Consider the following 21,438-nt stretch of genomic DNA (forward strand, 5'->3'; position numbering starts at 1 on the left):
GTACGGTCAGGACAAAATATCCATTTTTCTCTCTTTCCGGGATACATTTCTCGAGTGGGCCAAGTCAGAAAGAAAAACAACAAAAACACAATCATCCCGAGAAAATGTGGGGGAAAAAACTGAAGTGCAGCCGATAGATTACTACGGGAAGGGCTGCATACGCGCAGGCCCTGGAAAGGAATGCATGCCAAGTTCTGCAGTTCTAGCGCTAGCAACAGCTTACCAGTAGGCCACGCCTACCTTCCAGTGCCTGCTTGACGATCGATTTTTTTCGCCAGTTGTTGCTCCGCTCTGCGATGGAATCGTAAGGCCCATCAATTGTACTGCCGAGGCGAAAGGTTTCATGCTAATTCGTACTAGCGCTGGATTTACCATAACATCACGGATAACTGATCGAATTCGGTGTAGTTTTGACAGTCGGTACATGTGTTTAGCAGCGAAAGCGATGAAGTGTTCACCAGTTGCCGAAAATTGATTAAAATCACGTGTTTACGTGCATAAAAAATGACACTCTAATGGATTTTCTGTTTTGGTACTGTTGGTCACGCCCACCGGTAAGTGCGGAAAAGAGAAAACAACTCGTCACTGGAATGGCTGTGAATAAATGATGAGCAGTGGAAGTGTGAATGAAACGGCTTGTCTCGGCGTTTCCTGTGTTGTTCTTGGGTGGTGTGCTTTGAAGATATTGCTTTTATCTGGTTGATCCATCGTCGCGCACACACACGCACACAGCGTTGTGTGCCCTGCGAGTGGCGTTGCGCCCCGTTCCTCCGGTTGTTTCCGCTGACCGGTTTTTGTCATGGTTGTGCATAGGAAGACTAGCTATAGCGACTGTTGCGCTCTGTCACTGTCGTCGGATGCTGTTCAGTACTGAAGCAGATCTCGCTCGGAGTGCGTTGTGTATTGTTTTATCGCGGGTGGCCCAGGAAGCCCCCTGGATTCGTTTGACTTCGTCTTAAGCTCGGACACACCGTTTATCGGCTCGCTCCTTACCGCCGTCCGCCGTCCTCAGCCGTAGTGTGACTGGGACCGCCTTTCCTGCTGCCTGCTGCTTCCGGATCGGTTACCACCCCTTCTGAGGGTTCTCCGGGCTCTCTGCGGGCAAATCAAACACAGAAACTAAATCCCATCAGACCAGACCAGACCGGACCGGACTGATCTGTTCGCCGAGGCCGCACTACTGTCGTTACTTGTTTGGTCAGACCACACACCGTCGGGGCGCCAACGTCGGAGAGTTTTGATAAGTAATTTACCCCGACGCTCCACACCGCCGGCTGCAGTAATGAATTAAATTTGTTACTTACTCATTCAATTAATATAGTCTAATTAATGAGCGTGAGAAGTGTTTGCCGCTGCTACTACTGCTGCTACTGCTGATTTTTTTTCTTGCTGCCAACAATTCTCCGACTTCCTTAGCCAGCTGAAGTTTTCTACTGGGTGAAGGTGAATGTGAATTTTTGCATTGAACGCACACACACACATTGGCTCGGGCCGGAAGGAAAGTGGAAAAAAAACGTGAAAGTGTACATCGGGCTGTGTAACGAGGGTGCAAATTGGACGAGGCTGAGTGATCTTAAGACCGCGATCTTTTCTAGTGTTGTTGCCTAATTAAAACCGAGCTTACCAGAAATGGATATGCGTAATTGATAGTGTAAAGAAACGGACTTTTCTCTCGCGACACTCTCTGCGATCCAGGTGGAAGTTTTAGCCTAGTTCAGCTAAATATTGTTGACTGTTGGTGTGCGGTATGGTGGAAGTGAAACATTCGGTGGCAATGAAAAATTTTAAATTTATTGGATGATTAGTGTACGACAGTGGAATCTGCCGCTCGGAGTGAAGAACAAAAGGAAAATTCTTACCACACTTGTTACTAAAACTTCAAGCTGTCAGCTCTGTCCATACGAAATTTCTCAGCAAATATGCTGAACAATCTGAGTGCAGCCGGACTGGGAGGTAAGTTTCCAGCTAGTCGGGATGAAGATTTTACGGTGCTTTCAGTCGTGGGATCCTACGCTTCTAAAGGCAAATATTTGGAAAAAGATGCTAATTTTTCGAAAAGTATGTTATATTGTTGTATATAAAAAAATACACGAATGTTTCTAGTTTGTTTAATTCAAGGGTCAGGAACAGCTTGAATGCTCTTGTTTCAAATTTCATCAAATGTAGAGAGTCACGTGAAGTGTTAAGAACATCGGAAATGGCTTGTATTTTTTCATACGATACGATACGATAGACCTTGCAAGTCTTTGTTTCATAACTCCACATGATCGAAAATTTCAATAAGTAATCATGGAACCCAAACGCTTTAGCTGTCGGCGCTGTCGATTTTCGTGTCCACAGAACGGTCCTGGAAAAACTGCACCAATTGTGTGTAGTTTACTTTGACAGGTTTCAGATATTATTATTATTATTCGTTTATTTGCCCTCGGCTTTAACCAATAATCAATAAGCATCAAACCGATCTTGTATATTTTCCTTGCATACGAATATGGAATTGTCATTAAAGTATCATTAGTCCTACATGCTACTGTAGAGCTGCACTAGTAATCTATATATATAAAAATGCAGAGATCATTCTTTGTAATCGCATCACGTAAGAACGGATGGACGGATTTACATGATTCTTTTTTTTGTTTGATCCGTTTTTACTCCCACCGGGTTCGTACATCAAAAAAATTAGGAAAACTTTGAGGAAATGTGGGAAAAATCCATAAAGTTGTTTTGTATGGGTAATGGAATTTTCCACTGAAAAAGTCGCCAGTGATTGCTAGATCTACGATTGATGTTTGGTGCGCAACGAGTTGCATAAGTGTTTGGCCGTCGAAGAAAATAATACTAGATTGTTGAAAAAATCGTTTGGCGCGCTACGAGTTGTTTTGTGTGAAGATTTCACATGCATACTTGATGTGATGTGATTCCACAAACGAATTTCCAGACATGACAGTCACGATATTTTTTGGTGCACATCTACGGTCCTCCATGAACCTGGCAACAATGATGATAAACTGGTTGCACTGTTGAGTTCTCATCATTACATTCATAACACAAATGTCAAACCGCGAGAACCTTTCGATTCGTTGGCTCATTTGTTTATATTGAGATTTTATGGTACAATTAATATTTTGTTTGTTATGATGTAATCAGCTTCTCTATTTAAATTAATAGCGAGAGGACAGTTTACAGCAGATATGAATTATAGCAGTAAAATGGGAGTTACATTGTATACTTTTCGCGTTGGAAGCTCGGAAAGCTCAGAATTCCAAGTGCTAACACAGAAGATTTCCGACGTTCCATTATGTACTACGAAAAAGTCAGAGTAGATTGCATAAATGTTAAAAAAATCAAAATCTACGGTTCACGAGTATACGGAAAAAATGAGCATAATGACCTGGCTTTGGATGCCCATTTTTCGTGCTTTTCCGTTTTTTTTTCGTTTTGCTTATCTTGTTAGTTATTTTTCGTCGTCAATCGTCTTTTAATATTATGGTATCGAAATGAGTGACAATGTTGACATTTGATTCTGCCCTACTCATGGCACACTTTAATCGAAATGATAACAATGCAATTAATCTCGCGCTCCACCAAGCGGTGAGTGCGGTCATTTTAGAAAGTACCAGGTACGAACTAGATTTTTTTAAATTATTGTAGGCACATACATGTCTTTATTATATATCTTTAGTGATTCGTCATTACGTCGAACCACGTGCTTAATTGGGTCTCAAAATTATTGCTTGCCAAATGACTTAATGACGGATTGCTATGTCATATGTTCTAGAAAACCGCTGTAGGCAGGAGAAAAAGTTCTGATATCATTTACCAGTCGATGAATTGGGTGTTCATTGGAGTCAAATGGATAGTATTGGTCATCGCGGGGGCAAGATTAACAAATCAGATTTTTTTTCAAGAATCAATGAAAAGACTGTACTGTAGAAGCGCTAAGGTCGAACTAAGAGATTTTCCTTGCATTTTTCTTTCTAATGATTTAGATTAGACTAAGCGCACACAGTAAGTGGTTATTAAATATCATTGTTCAAGATGATTACCATAATGAATTGAGACTGTTATTTTATGTTGCATATTCTGTGAAGAATGATCGAACTGTTAAGATCAATACCAAATTAAAATTCAAGCGTCGTCTCCAAGCAATCAAATGTTCCGCAGTACCTGAAAATATCGAGCTTTATTAGAGCTCTAAAGTACGCATGGTACGCTTTTTGATAACAGATTCTGAGACAAATTTCTCACTGCTTGAAAGCTGTACACACCGAATTATTTTTACGGATGTCGGTACAGTTTTACTGACTTTCAAACAGCTGAACACATTCGGTAATCCGTTCAGTAAAAGTTTTATTTGCTGAATGAGAGAGTAGAGTTCCACTGAACTTCGATCTGTCATAATTCTAATGACTTCTTCATCATTCAATACCGACGTTCGGCGAAATTTACAAAACAGTTCTAAAAATATGTAAACGTCTTGACCCGTAAAGTATTACTGTTTTTTGGTAAATTGTATTAGAGATCTGTGAAAGGAAGGAGCAATTTTGTTTTCAAAACATATTTCCATCCGATTACATAATTTATTACATTAAATTTGCTCTCCAGAAATAATTTATACAAATAAATATTTTTAGAGTGCTGAAATAAAAAGTAGTAGAAGGCTTTTTGAATATATTCACTAAATAAAAATTACCGCTAGGAATCAGTATTATCTATTTTTCGCAAGCAATCAATTCGCACCACTATCTTTTCTCTACAAATCTAGAAATTTTCACATTTTTACGTCCAAAAATTATGTTATTTGACAGATCTGTATTTCTGCTGAATGTATAGTGATGGTTACTGAAATTCTTCATTATTTTTTATTACTTTTCCGAATATTGGTAGAACTTTCACTGAGTTTGTCAAGAGAAATGACATTTCAGAGTTCACAGACCGTGTCAGTAAATAATAAATAACCGTAACTTTTACATAGGAGTTGGATAAATTTTACGTATATTTCAGTAAAAATAATATTTTACAGATCGTTGCCGCAAAAATTATTACCGAACACAAAAATAGATATTTTGTGTGTATAAGAAACTGCTTCAAAGTTTGTTCTGTCGGGTGAACATTCACATATGAGTAATTCCATAAAAATGGACTGTTCAGAATATAAATCTGTGCATTTGTTCAATTTTCGCTTAACAGAAGTATTTCATATTTTAACAATAATCTTTGGTGATGTTTCTTCTTTTGAAGCTAAAGTGAGTGTGTGTCGAATTCCGTTGATTGTAGGTTAAGTAATCAGAAAAATAATGGAAAGAAACGTTGACCACTTAGTCTTTTGACAATTCTTCTGACGAGACGAAGTTCGACGGGTCAGCTAGTGTTATTATAAAACACAATGTGAAAATGTCTAAATTAAAGGACCGAAAACAGCTTTGCTAGTGCTATTAAACATATGGAGTTTGATGTAAAAAAAACTTTCACCTGATTTATTTTTTTATTCTTTACTATTAACAGAACAGAAATTGAAATAAGTAAAAGCACAAAAGAACTGCTCTGAACAGTACAGCGAGCATGTTGTGATGGTGATTTCCTGTCGAAGATATTTATTGGGTCCCTACATCCCTACATTTATCTCCTATGATTTATATCTTATCTTTGACGCGTCTCGAACCTAGAAACTTTTTCTTGGCATTCTTTGTTGAAGAACTTCCTTTTCTATTTAAACCATGCCGATTATATTTGATAATAGTGAAATATTTTTTTTTTTTGTTTCTTTTATAGAGGCTTTAACATTAATGTCATTCACCTCTTCGGGACAGAAAAACTTTCTGACCCTATGTGCGGGGTTGGGAATCGAACCCAGGCGGGCTGCGTGAAAGGCATCGACTTACCCATCACACTATACCCGTCCCCAATAGTGAAATATGTTCAATTCATATCTTATTGCTATTTTGTTCAGAAACTTCTTCTTAGCACTGTTGTCTGGTTCGATTATTCGATTGTAAACTACATTTGATTTCCAATGAGTAGAATTAGTCGAATAAACAAGATAAATAAAAATAAAATTTACAAAGCTCCGTTTCAGAAATTCAATGCAGCTATTAATTTGTTTCCTAAAGTTTTATTTTTCACCAATCTGCTCTATTCTTAGCTAGGTTTGATCGTCGCACTAAATTAATATTTACAGTATAAAATCTCTAATGCTTGTACATTTTATATTAGCGCTTTATAGTCACATCGAGCCATAACACCCAAATAATACTCCTTGTTGACGGTCTGACCTTCTGGAGGAAATTCATGATACACAACACACTGGTTTTCGTCGTATTTCGATGTCGATGGCCTATCGCTTCCCTCATCATCATTCATAGACTCACGGCCACTTCTGAAACGTTCGCGCCACTGATAAACGACTGTTTTCTTCAGTGTATCGTTGCCGAAACACTCTTCTAACATTAGCAATGTCGTCGCCAATTCGTTGTAACAAATTCAAATCTATTTTGAAAATTGTACAAAATCGACGATACGCGCAATCGCAGATGTACTCAATACAGCGTTACTTTTACAAATGTCAAACAGAAAATTTTATAGAATATCATTGACAGATGTGGCAACCTAAAAATATCTAATCTGGTGACTGAAAGCGACACACGATGGTGATTCCGGTTACTTTTTGATCAAGATTGTAGGTTATTTCATTTTTGGTATCTCTCCAGTTGAAGAATTCAATACCATTTTAACATGTAGCACCCGTTTGCCACACTTTCGGCCTTGTCTCGTAGTTCTAAAGGGTTTAAATGGTCGCTTTTGACTAAAAAAGTATCATCTTCATCCAATATTCCTTGCGATTCGGCGAACATTTTCGATTCTTCAACATTTTCGATGGAATTTCTTGTCCTTCATTTCTCACATAAAAATAATTATCTCTAAATCTTTTAAGCCGTCTTTTGCATGTTGATTCTGATATTATATGACCACCATTCGCCTCAAGAAGCATTTGATACGTCACTGCAACACTTTTTTCAAATGAAAGCAAAAAAAAACAAATAAATATCATAAAGAGAGCTAAGTTTAAGATTGAATTTGGTAATCATTTGTTGACTTTACTAAATAAAATTGCTGCCATTTTTTAGCAGAGACTCAATTTCATTTTGATGTTTCAGTTGAATTATCAAAAACGGTGTTAATCCACTTAGCAGTAAGATGATACCTTTTTCTATCAATCCACATGTGTTTTTTGCATGAATATTCTTCGGTGTTTAAGTTCCCATGACATTATTTTACTGATTGTTGTTTTAGGCGGCAATTTGAGATTTTAATCACTCTTTAATGATGGAACTGCAAAACGGACGAATTTGCGTTGGATTGATTCAAGGTATTGAATGTCTCGAAGGTAAAACGGTGACCAAACGACAGATGCATACTCTAGAGTCGAGTGTATCAAGCTACAGTTAATTAAAATAGTCTTGGTCGATTTTCCCTTTTTTGAGGAAACGATAAAGCTTTGAGAAACGACTCGATACTGGAACCGGAATTGTTTCAAAATGTTTGTAAATCAGTGTAGACATCTTTGAGAAATCGTAGTTCGAATTAAATTTTTGAGCACCTTTAGAATCGAAAACTGAATACCACTAGAACTGAAATAAGTTTATTTGGTTATCGATTATCCAAACCTGCAAACCCAATCAACCTGATAAATTTATATGAAATAGACATTTTTATATCCCCGAAACCGGAAGTTGCATCGGACTGAAAAGCCAGATGTTTTATAGGATCTTAAAACTTTTCATTTGAATCTTAGATCGGTTCAGCCATCTACGAGAAAAAAGAGTTACACTATTTTAATTTCGTTTCGGAACCTTGTTTGGGAGCATACGATTTTTCATATGAGTCTGAGTTTGTAGAAAACGGTTGTGTCATCTCCGAAAAAATTGAGTGAAATTATTTGTCACACACGCATTTGCTGATCTCGACGAACTGAGTCGAATGGTATGTGGGAGTTATGTTCTTCCAATAAGTAGTTTAAATCAATATAATTATGGAATTGCTTTCAACTCGAAAATTCTGTCATCTTCTGGTTTACATATGTCATATTCGAACGATTATGTTGCCAAAAACGAACCGTGCTAAAATCGGTCCGAGGCAAACTGTCATTAGAATGGATGCTGTCACAGTCTTTTTGGTACTTATAAACAATTGTATGTAAAAGCATAAAAAATCGGGTTTCACGTTGCATTGCTTTGTCATACAGCGCTCAAAACTCCTACTGCTGGAATAGGGAAAAAAGTCGCTTACACAAAAATGTCGATATCTCCGTTTAAAATGAACGGATTCTAACAATCTATGGCTTGTTGAATAGGTATTATCGTGCGGAATCTAAGTCTGGACACATATTCTGTTTTCAAGGTCAAGTGTGACAGATACTGTCAAAAAATATAAAACTTTGTTTAACTCAAAAAATAAATATCCAGTCTCAAAACCGTTCAATAACGTTCAGGGTGATGGGGAGGCCTTTCATTTGCGACTAATTTGATCAAAATCGGTCCAGCCATCTCTGAGATCTCGACCTCTTAGTTGACAACACACACACACAGTTCGTCGAGCTGAATCGATTGGTATATGACACTCGACCTTCTCGGAAAATTTTTCTAAAGTTTGAGCGAATTCTATACCTATTTTTTATATATATAAAAAAAGGTAAAAAAAAATATTTTCAGCCAATTTGAATTTCTCTCTCTCTCTCTAAAAGAAGACACTGCTGAACTCAAAAGTTCGAATTAGTATTTATAGTCAATTTTAAAGATTATCTTTGCTGGATTTAATTTTAAACCTATAGATATCAATTGAAATAATATTTTGGGTTTTAGCAAAACCCAATGATAAATTCAACGTTTTTATTAGTTCAACTAATATTGACAATTGACGAAGCAATATTTTCACTAGTTTGAACTATTTTTTTTCGAAATTTGATGTTGAGTTCGATAAAATATTTGGACGTCATGCAGAATACCGTTTTTAATATAAGGTAATAGCTTACAAAGAATTTAAAATTTACTCACTAGCAGGATAGACCGGGGCTTAATCGAACACTTTTACGAAAACGAACAAATACCTATTACAATTAGGTTTCTACCTAAATTATCTACACCGTAGTGTAGCTTCAACCTTCAGATAGTTAGAAAGCAAAATTATGACATTACATTCCTTCTGTGGAACAGAGTTCACAGCTTCCTAGCGTACAGAATCATTGCTTGGTTGACACTTTGCAGGTTAGGACTCGAACATACGACAACTGGCTTGTAAGACCAGCGCTCCATGCATTGAGCCGCCAACCCGAGTAACAATCAGCTTCAGCTCCCAATTTTTAATATGGTTTAATATGGATATATTAATTATTATTAAGATGGATTAGTTTTCGTGAAAAACCACGATGAACTGACCAACCTAAAATTCCAGAATTTTAGAAATCGCGGGGCTAAACCGGACTCTTGAGTTTTACACAAAAATGAAGTACGGATCCAGCAGGGCATCAAATCTCAAAATACCTTAATGAGCGCGAAGAAATGAATTTTCTGTAGGATTCAACCTTTCGTGAGAAATAATCCTGTTCACCGAAAATATAGGTACTTTCTCGAAACTTGATGCCCTGCAAACCCAAACAATTGATGCTGAAACTGACTTTATAGAAGACTATTTGATTGTTCCGCTACAAATGTTTAACGTTTTGCTTAAATTTACTGTAAGTCTAGTATAAATAAATGATATAAAAAAGTGCAGTTACCAATGAATTAACATTGTTATTCACATCCATTCTATTTTAACTGTTTGTGGTAAAAATCGTTTTCACTAAAACTTGTACTCGTACATAAATGCTACGAATAAATTAAAACGAACACCAAAACACTGTGCAAGCAACTTCAACAAACACGTTTCGGTTTCTGTGTCTCATGTTGCGAATACTTTTTTAAATCTATGCGAAATGTACTTTCGGAAATCACTCATCGATAATTTCGGATGCCATGAAAAGAACCGTTTAGTTTGTTGGTGCTGCGATCTGTTAAGCAATGGTGTTGTCAGGTTGGATTATCTGTAAATCCGGGCAAAACATCAATGGTGCTTTTCACTCATCGTAGGATAATCACAGGAGCTCGTCCGTTACAGTTCTTCGGTTCAGAGGTGACTGTGGTCGATCAAGTTAAATACGTCGGGATTATTCTTGATTCTGAAACTGAATTGGTCTGCTCACATTAACTTCAGGATTAAAAGAGCTTGCATGGTTTTCGGCCAATGTTAGACGAATTTTAACTTGTATGGAGGAGAAAGGAGAAGTTGCGACAGTTCAGTCAAAGCTAAATCATCTCCAAAGGATGGTCCAAATGGCGATGACAGGAGCATTCACGACAACACCTACTGCTGCTCTAGAGGCGCTACAGTGTATTAAACCACTACACGTGTTCCTAAAACAAGAAGCATTATCCTGTGCATACCGTCTTAAGGTTACAGGGCTTTGGAACAGTAACCCTATACATTATGATACTAGCCACACTTGCTTGTGGTTTCAAATGGTTACCAGGGATGAGTATTTATTCGCTCCTACTGACCTTACTCATATGCAGTTTTCCTTTCAAAACATTCAATGTGAACTATCCTCTATCTCTTCTGGTTATTTGGAACGACAACTTGATGAACACATAGTTTGTTATACGAACGGTTCTCTGTTGAATGATCGTGCTGGTGTCTACTGTCGTGAAATGAGGCTAGAGCCAAGCAGAAATCTACGCGATTCTGTGTAGAATACAATCGGCACTTCAGCAGAGAATCTGTGGTAAACGAATTTATTTTTGTTCCGACAGTCAGGCAGCCTTAAAAGCCCTCAGTTTGAATAATTCACGGTCGAATCTAGTGATCGCATGTCGGACTCAAATTGAAGACCTCAGCATTTCAAATGCTGTTTACTTCTTATGGGTACCCGACCATTCTGATATTACTGGAGATGATTGGGCCTATGAGTTGGCTAGAGCTGGTGCGAGAATGATTTCGTTGGCCCGGAACCAGCTTCACCACTTTCAACTAGTTGGATAAAGCACACGCCAGCTACTGGCGCAGCTTGCAAACTTGCGCTTAGACAAAAACATTTTTACCAGATTTGAATCAGAGCTCTGACTGGATATTGCAAACTCAATTATCACATGGCTACTATTCAACGTGCTGAGTATTATTCGTGTGATTTGTGTGAATGCTATTAGGGTACTTCATATCATTTGATATGTAACTGTCCCGCATTAACGCAACTACGTATCCGGGTTTGTGGTTCTCCATACATGGTTGAGTCTGTGTATGCGGAGCTAAAATTAAACGATATTCTATCGTTTCTCACCCAATGTGGTAAGGATCTAAAGACAGAAAGGTTCATCGTTCTTCCTAAAGTGAATGAATCCTTTCTGTATTGGCCTTAAATAGGTTTTAGCAGATTGTTTGACATCCATTATGAGGTGCCGAATTTATTTCTGTCTGTACATACTGCAAATCGTTCTGCATTCCCTCCCATGTTCATTTTATCCTTCCCTTGCCATCAGGAAACTGATGAGAAGCTACGGCAAGGCACAAATCTCCAAATTACTAGGAACGTGCCACTTGAGCCAATTAGTTATGATTCCTGATTGTTGGTGCTGGCGATGAGACATGCATCATCGAGCTTTGAATTACTTCTACGACAATAAATAAAAATTGTGTTTGAATGATGATATAGCTTAGCGAAACAGAACAACAAAATTTGAAACGTTAGAAAAAGAAAATCAGCTGCAACTGTGACCAATTACGACAAGAAAGCAGCAACCCAGTTGATCTATTTTTGGATCAATTATTTGACGCCGGATTCCAGACGACTGGCTGGTTCTGTCTAGTCTGTCTGGTTCTATTAGTCTCCCAGTTGACTCCAGCCACTAATGTCAATAAGTCAAACAAAATTTCATAGAAACATGTAGACAGTTGCAGCAGATATTGCATTTCATTACTTGCTTTCTAGTCGGTTAATCTATATCGAAACGTTCGAATCCAGATATCAACATCCGAAAAGTTGTCAGAACTTGAAACACTGTACCTACTGTGCTTTCGAGACATGCTGACAATGCTGCGCTCCTGTCACTTTAATGAATCAAATTCATGCGTTTTATTGGGTTTAATCTAAATAGTACAGTGTAATCAGCCAGCTGGAATTAAAGCAGCCTTTCGTCGCTATAATCACTAGTTGGAATGTGTTAAAAATTTTGTTGTTATTATTTAAAACCCTACGTGCATTTAAAATATTGCAGTCATTATTTCTCAGTTGGGAATTTATTCAGTAGATATTTTTTATGGATGAAATATAATAATTAAATCTTGCACGAATCACTTCGGTGCCGAACTGAAACGTAGTGCAAATTCAGTATCGAATTATCATCGCAGACTCTTCTTTCTTTTGATTATCTCGCGATATTTCTGCGAGTGAAAATTCGAATACTCGAGATCTAACTTGCATAGAAGAAGATAAAAATTTTACCGTCAGTTATTGACCCGTGTTAAAAACCGGTAGCACCTGAGCATACAAATCGCGATTCGCAAAACACAAACAATTTCTAGATACCAGTAAGAAAACATGTCAAAATATTTTTAAGACCATACCACATCAAACACACATTAGCATCTGATTCAAATCGTGCCGCCACAGATGCAAATGAAGACAAACTTCGGCCGTTCAAGCAACCACAAGCACAGTTTAACGGTGCCCATTGTGGTGAAGTGGCGATTGTCGTCAGACACCAGGTCTTCCAGGTTGGACTCCACCCGTAAATTGCCAAACATTCCGCAAACGAACCAACGTACTTCGGAACATTGCTTACCTTTGCGTTCGGAAGTACCGATTCGGCTGGGGGCCATATTGGAAAGTGACATAAATCAAACGCGAATTAAGCCTTCCGATGTGGGTGCTACTGTGGCTGCTGCACCATTCGAACGTTGCAGAACTATCAGCAAATTATCATAAATTGGGAAAATTTTACCACCGCTGAAACGATAACGCTTAACGTGTCATTGCACTTTCGAATTTATCTCCATCGACCGGACCGACGACGACATGCGACTATCCGGGTAATCCCGAATAGAAAATGTAACGTAATAATTTGGTATAAATTAACAGCACATGCATAATGTAGTGCTAAATAGTGCGCCATTGTAGTCAACGGTTAGGGACAACTGCCTCTAGCGGAGGGAAAACAAAAAAAAAACCGGACTCAAGCCAGAGATCCACGAGCGCTTTTACAAGCAGTGTAAATTTGCATTTATAAAATGATAATTAATGATATTATAATTGAGCGATAACAATTGAAATTATGATAATTTAATTGGGAGTGGTATAATTGAAAGTGGTTTTGTGACGCTTCATTGTTGTCGTTGAGAAAATTCGTTGGCCTTCTGGTGTTAGTATTTAGGATGAAGAGACTCAAAAATTTAAAACGAAATAATGTTTTCACTCAGAGACTATTCTGTCGGGCAGTTCTTGTGAACTTTGAGGTTTTTTTTTGGTTCCGAAAAAGTGCATGTTTCATCTCGATTTCTTCTCGTTTCCCCCAAATGTTCTTTAAAGTTGTTACATAAATGGTGTAAACCTTTGCATCTGTTTAGCGATTTCAATTGAACTGATAAGTCGCTGGCGAAACATTATAAAATCGAGTTCTTGGTGTTTTATTGACAGAAACGTTAGCACACTTTAAAAGCTAGTGCTTTTTGAACCAGAATACTTTCAGACTAGGCGATAGGCACACAGTAGAGATGGTTGGGTAAGCATTTTTTTAAACCCGATCCGTACCCGAATGATAATAAAAATCTTTACCCGTGCCCGACCCGAACCCGAAAAAAACCCGAAATCCAACAAAATTTTTTAACCCAAACCCGATGCGTACCCGTTAAAAATGTAAAAATGTACACCCGAACTTGACAAACATATCTGTACCCGAAGCTAGCCAATAGCCGTAGAGTTCGGTTTCGGGTACAAATACCCGAAATCCGACCATCTTTAGCCCACAGACAAAGGTTGCTGTCAGAGTGCAAGTGTCACGCAACACTCACTTTAACAGCAACCTAAAACTGGCATAAAAAGGCGAATGGACAGTGCCTGTATTGATGTGATTGCGAATAAATATGATGCCTTTCTTTTGTCGTGAATACGACTTACTTTACTATAGGTCGCCTTTTCAAAATTTACCCTCTGAGAGAGTGATAAGTTTTTGATCGTGAATATCTCTTGTTGTATCTAACGAATCAACATAATTTTTGCTACAGGCCATCGGAAATATGATCACAATTTTATGATAAAATCTTTAGTTGTGTGACATAATCTAAAATAATGCAAAATTAAACTTTTCTGAAATGTTTGGTATAAACGAGTATCAAAGGGGATAATTCATAAGGCGCGTTTGCCATTCTCGTATTTTTAAAGCTCATAGCTCAGTGATCTGTGGAAGGATTTATATAATCTAACTACCAATAGAATCGAAATTTTTCTACTTAAACATGTATAGCAAAAGCATTGAAGTATTTCAATAGTACACTATTGAAAAACCTGTCTCATTTGACCCATGTCAACACCAACCAATCAGAACGCGTTCTGAGGAATAGAACAAAATATCTGCTGCTGTACAACAAATCGTTCTGTACGATTAAAATTCTGTATGCAACTATTTTTATAGCCGTTAGGACTGCCCATTAGTGAAAAAGCTACAAACGAAATTACGTAAAATGAAAGCTCCTAACAAAAATTGAATCAGTTTGGATTCTATCGCCAATGCGAGCAGATGTATTTTGTGCCGTTTGCAAAGCTAGTTTCGCTTCCGACAAGAGCGATTACGTCACAGCTGCCAGTCATTTGCATGGATGAAAAAGCAACGGTGGAGAGCATTACAAAAAAATCAGCCGTTCTAATGGCTCTAAAAGTTTTCTAAAGAACTATTGGGATTTGTTGTTCGCAAATCGAAATATCCTCAGTTTAGTGCAAATCTAGAACAGTTTGGTTAGATTTTTGCACTTTTCGCTGTGTGAAATTCACAGTAATCGAGATCAAGTGAAACCTTCTTTGTTTTTGCGAAAAATGTGGAAAAGGGGAATGCTTGCAAAATTCATACAATTGATCAACTAATTGATGTTCGGAAGTGTTAAGGAACATGTCAGTTGTTTTCGTATTCACGACATCCAGTTATGTCTCTGACATTACTCACCCGCCTTTTTTACCGTAAACAGTTATTTGGGATTTACTTGTCCATCCTAAATTAACAATCATCGATGTTTAGCAGTGTTGACTTTCTTCGATTGAAGAGAATGATACTTCATGATCCATTTTGATTCTTCTGCGACAGAAAATTTCCGAATCATCTCTTTGAGATTGATTTACTGGTTCTGAAAAGGGCCGATTTATTAAGTCTTTTCTTAAATAACAATGTTGTTGATATTCTCGATGTTTGACATGATCAGTAACTAATTAGAACAACTGGTAGAGAATTCATTATCGTTTCGTAGTTTTCAGTGCATAACTGAAGTATAACTAGTGTAAGCATTTAATGTCAATAGGGTCGTAGACATCTGAAACCGATTCTCGAACTCGGCATAGTAAAATGGCGAATCAGAATATTAACATGAAATTTTACTGATTGCTCAGTAATGGATATCAAGGGCGTAGTTAGAGTTTCTGGCACTCGAGGCGAATTTTAAAAATGTTCGCCCCTGCCAGTTTTTAACACCATGGAAACAATCACACATTCACATTTTCAATTTTATTAAATACTTTTAGCAGTCTTGAGCATTACATCACAAATCTCACTCTGTTAACTCCCCAAAATCCTATTGGACATTATTGTCAGACCTTATTCCAGTCAAGTGGACCATTCTTCGTAATGTTTATAAGGCAAAATGAAGAATCAGCATAAGCCGGCGTTAAATCTATTTTGAAATGATTTAAAGTTGAAGGAAGTTTTGAAACCTTCTTTACAATAAACATTACAAGGGGTCAGGGTCTAAATGATGAAAAAAAACTTAATTTTAGCGATTCAACCAAATAAACTCAAACTTTTTGCATTATACAAAGCATCACTTGAACAACATTTTGTAGTTTTTGCATGGAAAAATATTGATAAATATGGCGATGAAGAGATATTTTAGAGAACGCTTCTTAAAAATCATGATTTACGGTGTCCACTGTATCTCAGCACAGACTAGTCAGAAGTCAGCAAATCAAAGCAGTATAGACAGAGTAGATGTTTTTCTAAACCCCAACGTTTCTGTATGGTTTTCTTTTTCAATTTTTGATGGTTGTTTAAAGTCAAAAGTATGATTTTTCACGAAAAAATCCGCTCTTTTGTAGCTGTGAAACCTTTTCAACGGAACAAATAACGAAAAGGAAAACGGTGGGATCTGGTGTTTTACTTGTGGAAAGTGTGTGCAAAATTTGAAACAAAATGGTGCAGTAGTTTTTGAATGACGATGGACACGGACTTTCAAAACCAGGTATAGAGAAAAACGCGTGTCAAGTTCTTGGTGTATAAATCGAAGGAACAAGGAGTAATAGCTCTTGGGAGTCCGTACATTCTAAAAAAACTTATTTCATTTGCATTTTGTTATAATGCAACATTTCAAGAATGTTTTGTCAACTTTTTAAGTCAATCGAAGCAGAAATCTTGGGTCTGTGCGTGGTCAACGGGACGGGATAAAAGCCCATAACTTGCTGAGTTTTATCCCGATAGCCTTGAAAAGTCCACAGAAAACTCGTTGCGTCAAAAGTTCTGAAAATGAAACATAAAAGTCATATATTTAATCTTTTTTTTCTGTATTTTAAAAATTTATGTGATGTCGCTAAATGCTACGGTACACTCTTAGAAAAAATTTAATTTACGCTTGACGTAAATTCATGCATGCCGTATTTTCTTTAATGATGATACAATATTCCATCTTCTAACATGTAAAAAACCTGTTTTAATCCACCTAGTGGTGTAATGATGCCTTTTCATGTATTAAATTGTGGTATTCTATTCAAAATTTTTCTCTTCGGTTTTTGAAAGAAACCAAGAGATTGTATGTGCATAACACACAGCATGAAACAGTGCTTTGCTCGCGTAGGTCATCCTTAAGAAAACAAAGTGGGTTCACTGTGGGTTGCACTACTGGCACCGGAACCCAAGAACCGGTATAATCGAAGTCGGTTCATACGGCCACCAACTAACATGACTCACACACTCTACTAGTTTTTTTTTTTTTTTCAAATTTTGAAGATTTTATACAATTTTGCCATCGCACTCTAAATGACGATTTAAATATTTGTTGTATCCGAAAATATGCAGGAATTTTTGGTAGGCCCATAAGAACTTTCATTTGAGCCTAAGATTAGGAATAACGGTTTTGAGTCCAGTTTACAACATCTTATACGTTATTTGTTTCGCCGGTTTTAGTGACGGTGTACACTATTGAACACACTTTACCCCATAACTCCGGAACCGGAAGTCAGATCCGGATGAAATTCAGGAATTCCGTATGGGACCATGAGACCTTTCATTTGAATCTAAGTTTGTCGAAATCGGTTCAGCCATCTCTGAGAAAACCTAGTGAGATTATTTGACACATACACACACACACACACACACATAATTTGTCAAATGACGGAAAATTTTATTTGTAATGACTTAATGTTAGATGAGCTTGAATTTTACTGGTTTCGACTGTAATTTACGTTATGCTAGCAGGTGCGACTGTATGAATTTAAATGCACTTTTTACCAGCCAAGCAGATGCATGCTTCTGTGGCTCAGTCGACTTACTTGCGATCCAATGATTCTCGGTTCAAGTCGCGGCGGTCGCTATCAGTATTCTATTCTTTTTATTTCAATGAATTTCATGTCATGGAGTTTTAGACACAATATTGAATGTTCTTTCACGTAAATTTGCGTGAACTGCGACGCTCCATTTGTGTGCATCTAATAAGATGCAAAATCACAGGGTTTTTTCGAAGTGTGTAGACTGTTCTCTTTTTATTGAAGGATGTGGTATTTAAACTAAGAAAGTAACAAGTATGTTTCAAAAAAACATATCATGGAATGAATACTAACTTTTGCTTAACAATTTATCTACTATTTTAAAAAAATGCGCTTCTATGGTAACAAGATTCAAAGATCGTCCAAAATCGTATTAAAAATAAAAATCACCCGATTTTTTCTCAAACCGCTGTATCTCGAGAACGGTAGCATATAGCAAAATTTTGATCGGCGTTCTTTCATAAAATGTTATTAAAAACAAAAAAAAAAACTTTTTTCATGATTTTCAAAAATGTACATTAATTTAAAAACACACAACTTTCTCAAATATTATTTTTTTGTTTTTGTTTCAATTATAGAGGTTTTAACATCTTAGGTCATTTCGCCTCTTCGGACCAGAAAATCTTTCTGACTCTATGTGCGGGGTTGGGAATCGAACCCAGGCGGGCTGCGTGAAAGGCATCGACTATCCCATCACGCTATACCCTTCCCCCTAATCTCAAATATTATTTCTCAATTCTACAAATTGGACGGAATTTTATTTTCGACTTCAGCTACAACATGTCAGAAAATAAGGAAAAAATCAAAAATATATTTGTTGAGATATTTGAAATGTTTTTCGACCGCACCAATTTTTATTACATAGTCCTTAAAATCATCTGAAGCATTACTGAAGATACCAAATCGATCTAAATCACCGTTGGGATATATGTTATTGAACATTTTCCAAGGATTTTTCTAAGTCCTTTCTCAAAAGTAAGGCTAGAGTGAAAATGGCCAACTGTTGTAGAAATCTCTTTCGTTTTACCATAAATAACGCTTATGCAAAATTTGAGCCAAATTAAAATATACAATAATAAGATAAAAAAATATCTGTCATTGGCAGTGTAATTGCTGTGCTCTAACCGTGTCTAAATCCTCGATTTTTTTGCTTGACCTTAAATGAAAGAAATAAAGGAATTAATCACTAAGGAGACGGGTATAGCGTGATGGGTAAGTGGATGCCTTTCACGCAGCCCGCCTGGGTTCGATTTTCTGCCCCGAAGAGACGAATGACCTGAAGAGTCAACAGATAAAAAAAACCTATTTTATTCCACCTAGTGGAGTAATGATGACTTTCTCATACCAATCATACTATCCAGTGTTGGTGATTGCCGAAAATTTGACAGAAGCTGCTATATTGCTATCTATATTGTATACAACATTTTCAATCCGGTAGAAGATGCTACAAGAACTCGAATCTCTCAATGCATGAACCGTGAGAGAATTTTGCTACATTTCTTCGCTCCACTTCATATTCTTACTAAAGGGTGATTTTTTAAGAGCTTGAGAACTTTTTTAAACAATAAAACGCATAAAATTTGCAAAATCTCATCGGTTCTTTATTTTAAACGTTAGATTGGTACATGACATTTACTTTTTGAAGATAATTTCATTTAAATGTTGACCGCGGCTGCGTCTTAGGTGGTCCATTCGGAAAATCCGCTTTTTTATCGACAAATTTTGTTCAGCGATGAGGCTCATTTCTGGTTGAATGGCTACGTAAATAAGCAAAATTGCCGCATTTGGAGTGAAGAGCAACCAGAAGCCGTTCAAGAACTGCCCATGCATCCCGAAAAATGCACTGTTTGGTGTGGTTTGTACGCTGGTGGAATCATTGGACCGTATTTTTTCAAAGATGCTGTTGGACGCAACGTTACAGTGAATGGCGATCGCTATCGTTCGATGCTAACAAACTTTTTGTTGCCAAAAATGGAAGAACTGAACTTGGTTGACATGTGGTTTCAACAAGATGGCGCTACATGCCACACAGCTCGCGATTCTATGGCCATTTTGAGGGAAAACTTCGGAGAACAATTCATCTCAAGAAATGGACCGGTAAGTTGGCCACCAAGATCATGCGATTTGACGCCTTTAGACTATTTTTTGTGGGGCTACGTCAAGTCTAAAGTCTACAGAAATAAGCCAGTAACTATTCCAGCTTTGGAAGACAACATTTCCGAAGAAATTCGGGCTATTCCGGCCGAAATGCTCGAAAAAGTTGCCCAAAATTGGACTTTCCGAATGGACCACCTAAGACGCAGCCGCGGTCAACATTTAAATGAAATTATCTTCAAAAAGTAAATGTCATGTACCAATCTAACGTTTAAAATAAAGAACCGATGAGATTTTGCAAATTTTATGCGTTTTATTGTTTAAAAAAGTTCTCAAGCTCTTAAAAAATCACCCTTTATTTCACGCCCTTAAAAAAATTACAGTCTGATAATGATCGTTGCTGTGTGGAATTTCCCAAGAGAGAATCGCAAGTTGACAATTATCGCAGAAAATCGAATCGATGATTCAACTTGATGATTCTCATACTAGGTTGCAATATTTCAAAACCCTTGTGTGGAGCATTTACAGAAATTTTCATAGACACAACTTATACAAAGGTTATATGCACATAGTTAGAATAAGCGGCAATAGTAAAATGATTCTTTCGCAACTATCAACTGCCTGTATAGAATCGGATCGCGAAACGATAATAAGCTACCGTTTGTTGCTTCAGAGAGGATCCCCACAGCAGCGTGCTAACCTTTGATTCTCATACAGGTCATCGAGAGAAATTCGCTCTCGCACTGGTGTCGATTCTATGTTAAATGAGCCATCCCGGGTTTTTGTTGTTGCGATGATATCCGTCTCTACTGATTCCATCGTGTGAAGAGTTGCCAGTGAACGTTCTTTGATACGACAAAAGCCATCCTTGATATTGTCATATATAATACTGTGGCATTCTTCAAAATAAATTTCTTCGATTTTTAAAAGAATAACGGAAATCGGATCCGAATGAAATTCAGGAATTACGTATGAACCCACAGGACCTTTCATTTGAACCTAAGTTTGTGAAAATCGGTCGTGCCATCTATGAGAAAAGTTAGAACACATATTTTGACATTTTACCCCACAACTCCGGAACCGGAAGTCGGATCCAAATAATATTCAGGAACTTTGTATGGGACTACAAGACCTTTCACTTGAATCTAAGTTTGTGAAAACCGGTTCAGCCATCTCCGAGAAAAGTTAGGGCCAAAAAATGTTACGTACGTACTGAGTCGAATGGTATATGACAGTCGGCCTTCTAGGCCTCAGTTCAAAAGTCGGATTTCATAGTGATTGCATAACCTTTCTATATGAGAAAGGCAACAAGACTTAATAAATAAATAACACTCAATACTTAAGGCAAGCTTCAACTGTAAACGGGGCATTTCATATCTTCATTTCGAGCGTTGATTTAACAAAACTATGGGTTTCCTAATGGTTAATTTGAATTTAGTTCCTATTCTTTGTTGAAGATTGCTGTAATGTAAATTCCATGTAAAAATATGGAGTAGTTCCTGAGATACGGTTGCCAAAAATGGGACATA

At 37.3% G+C, this 21,438-nt stretch overlaps 1 protein-coding gene across 4 annotated transcripts in view; it reads left to right on the forward strand.

Moving 5' to 3' along the window:
• The first annotated feature begins 352 nt into the window (after positions 1-352).
• The window catches only part of LOC131435030 (homeobox protein orthopedia), a 125,121-nt gene continuing 104,035 nt past the window's right edge, over positions 353-21,438 (forward strand). For 2 of the 4 annotated variants that reach the window (XM_058602492.1, XM_058602495.1), the window contains exon 1: positions 353-1,953. In XM_058602492.1, the coding sequence (XP_058458475.1) occupies positions 1,920-1,953 (34 nt within the window). In that variant the 5' untranslated portion in view covers positions 353-1,919. The remainder of the gene's footprint in view (positions 1,954-21,438) is intronic. The other 2 variants (XM_058602494.1, XM_058602493.1) reach the window with 2 other exon arrangements.

The sequence above is a fragment of the Malaya genurostris genome, chromosome 3 (genome assembly GCF_030247185.1).
Source record: "Malaya genurostris strain Urasoe2022 chromosome 3, Malgen_1.1, whole genome shotgun sequence".
Taxonomy (NCBI): Eukaryota; Metazoa; Arthropoda; class Insecta; order Diptera; family Culicidae; genus Malaya; species Malaya genurostris.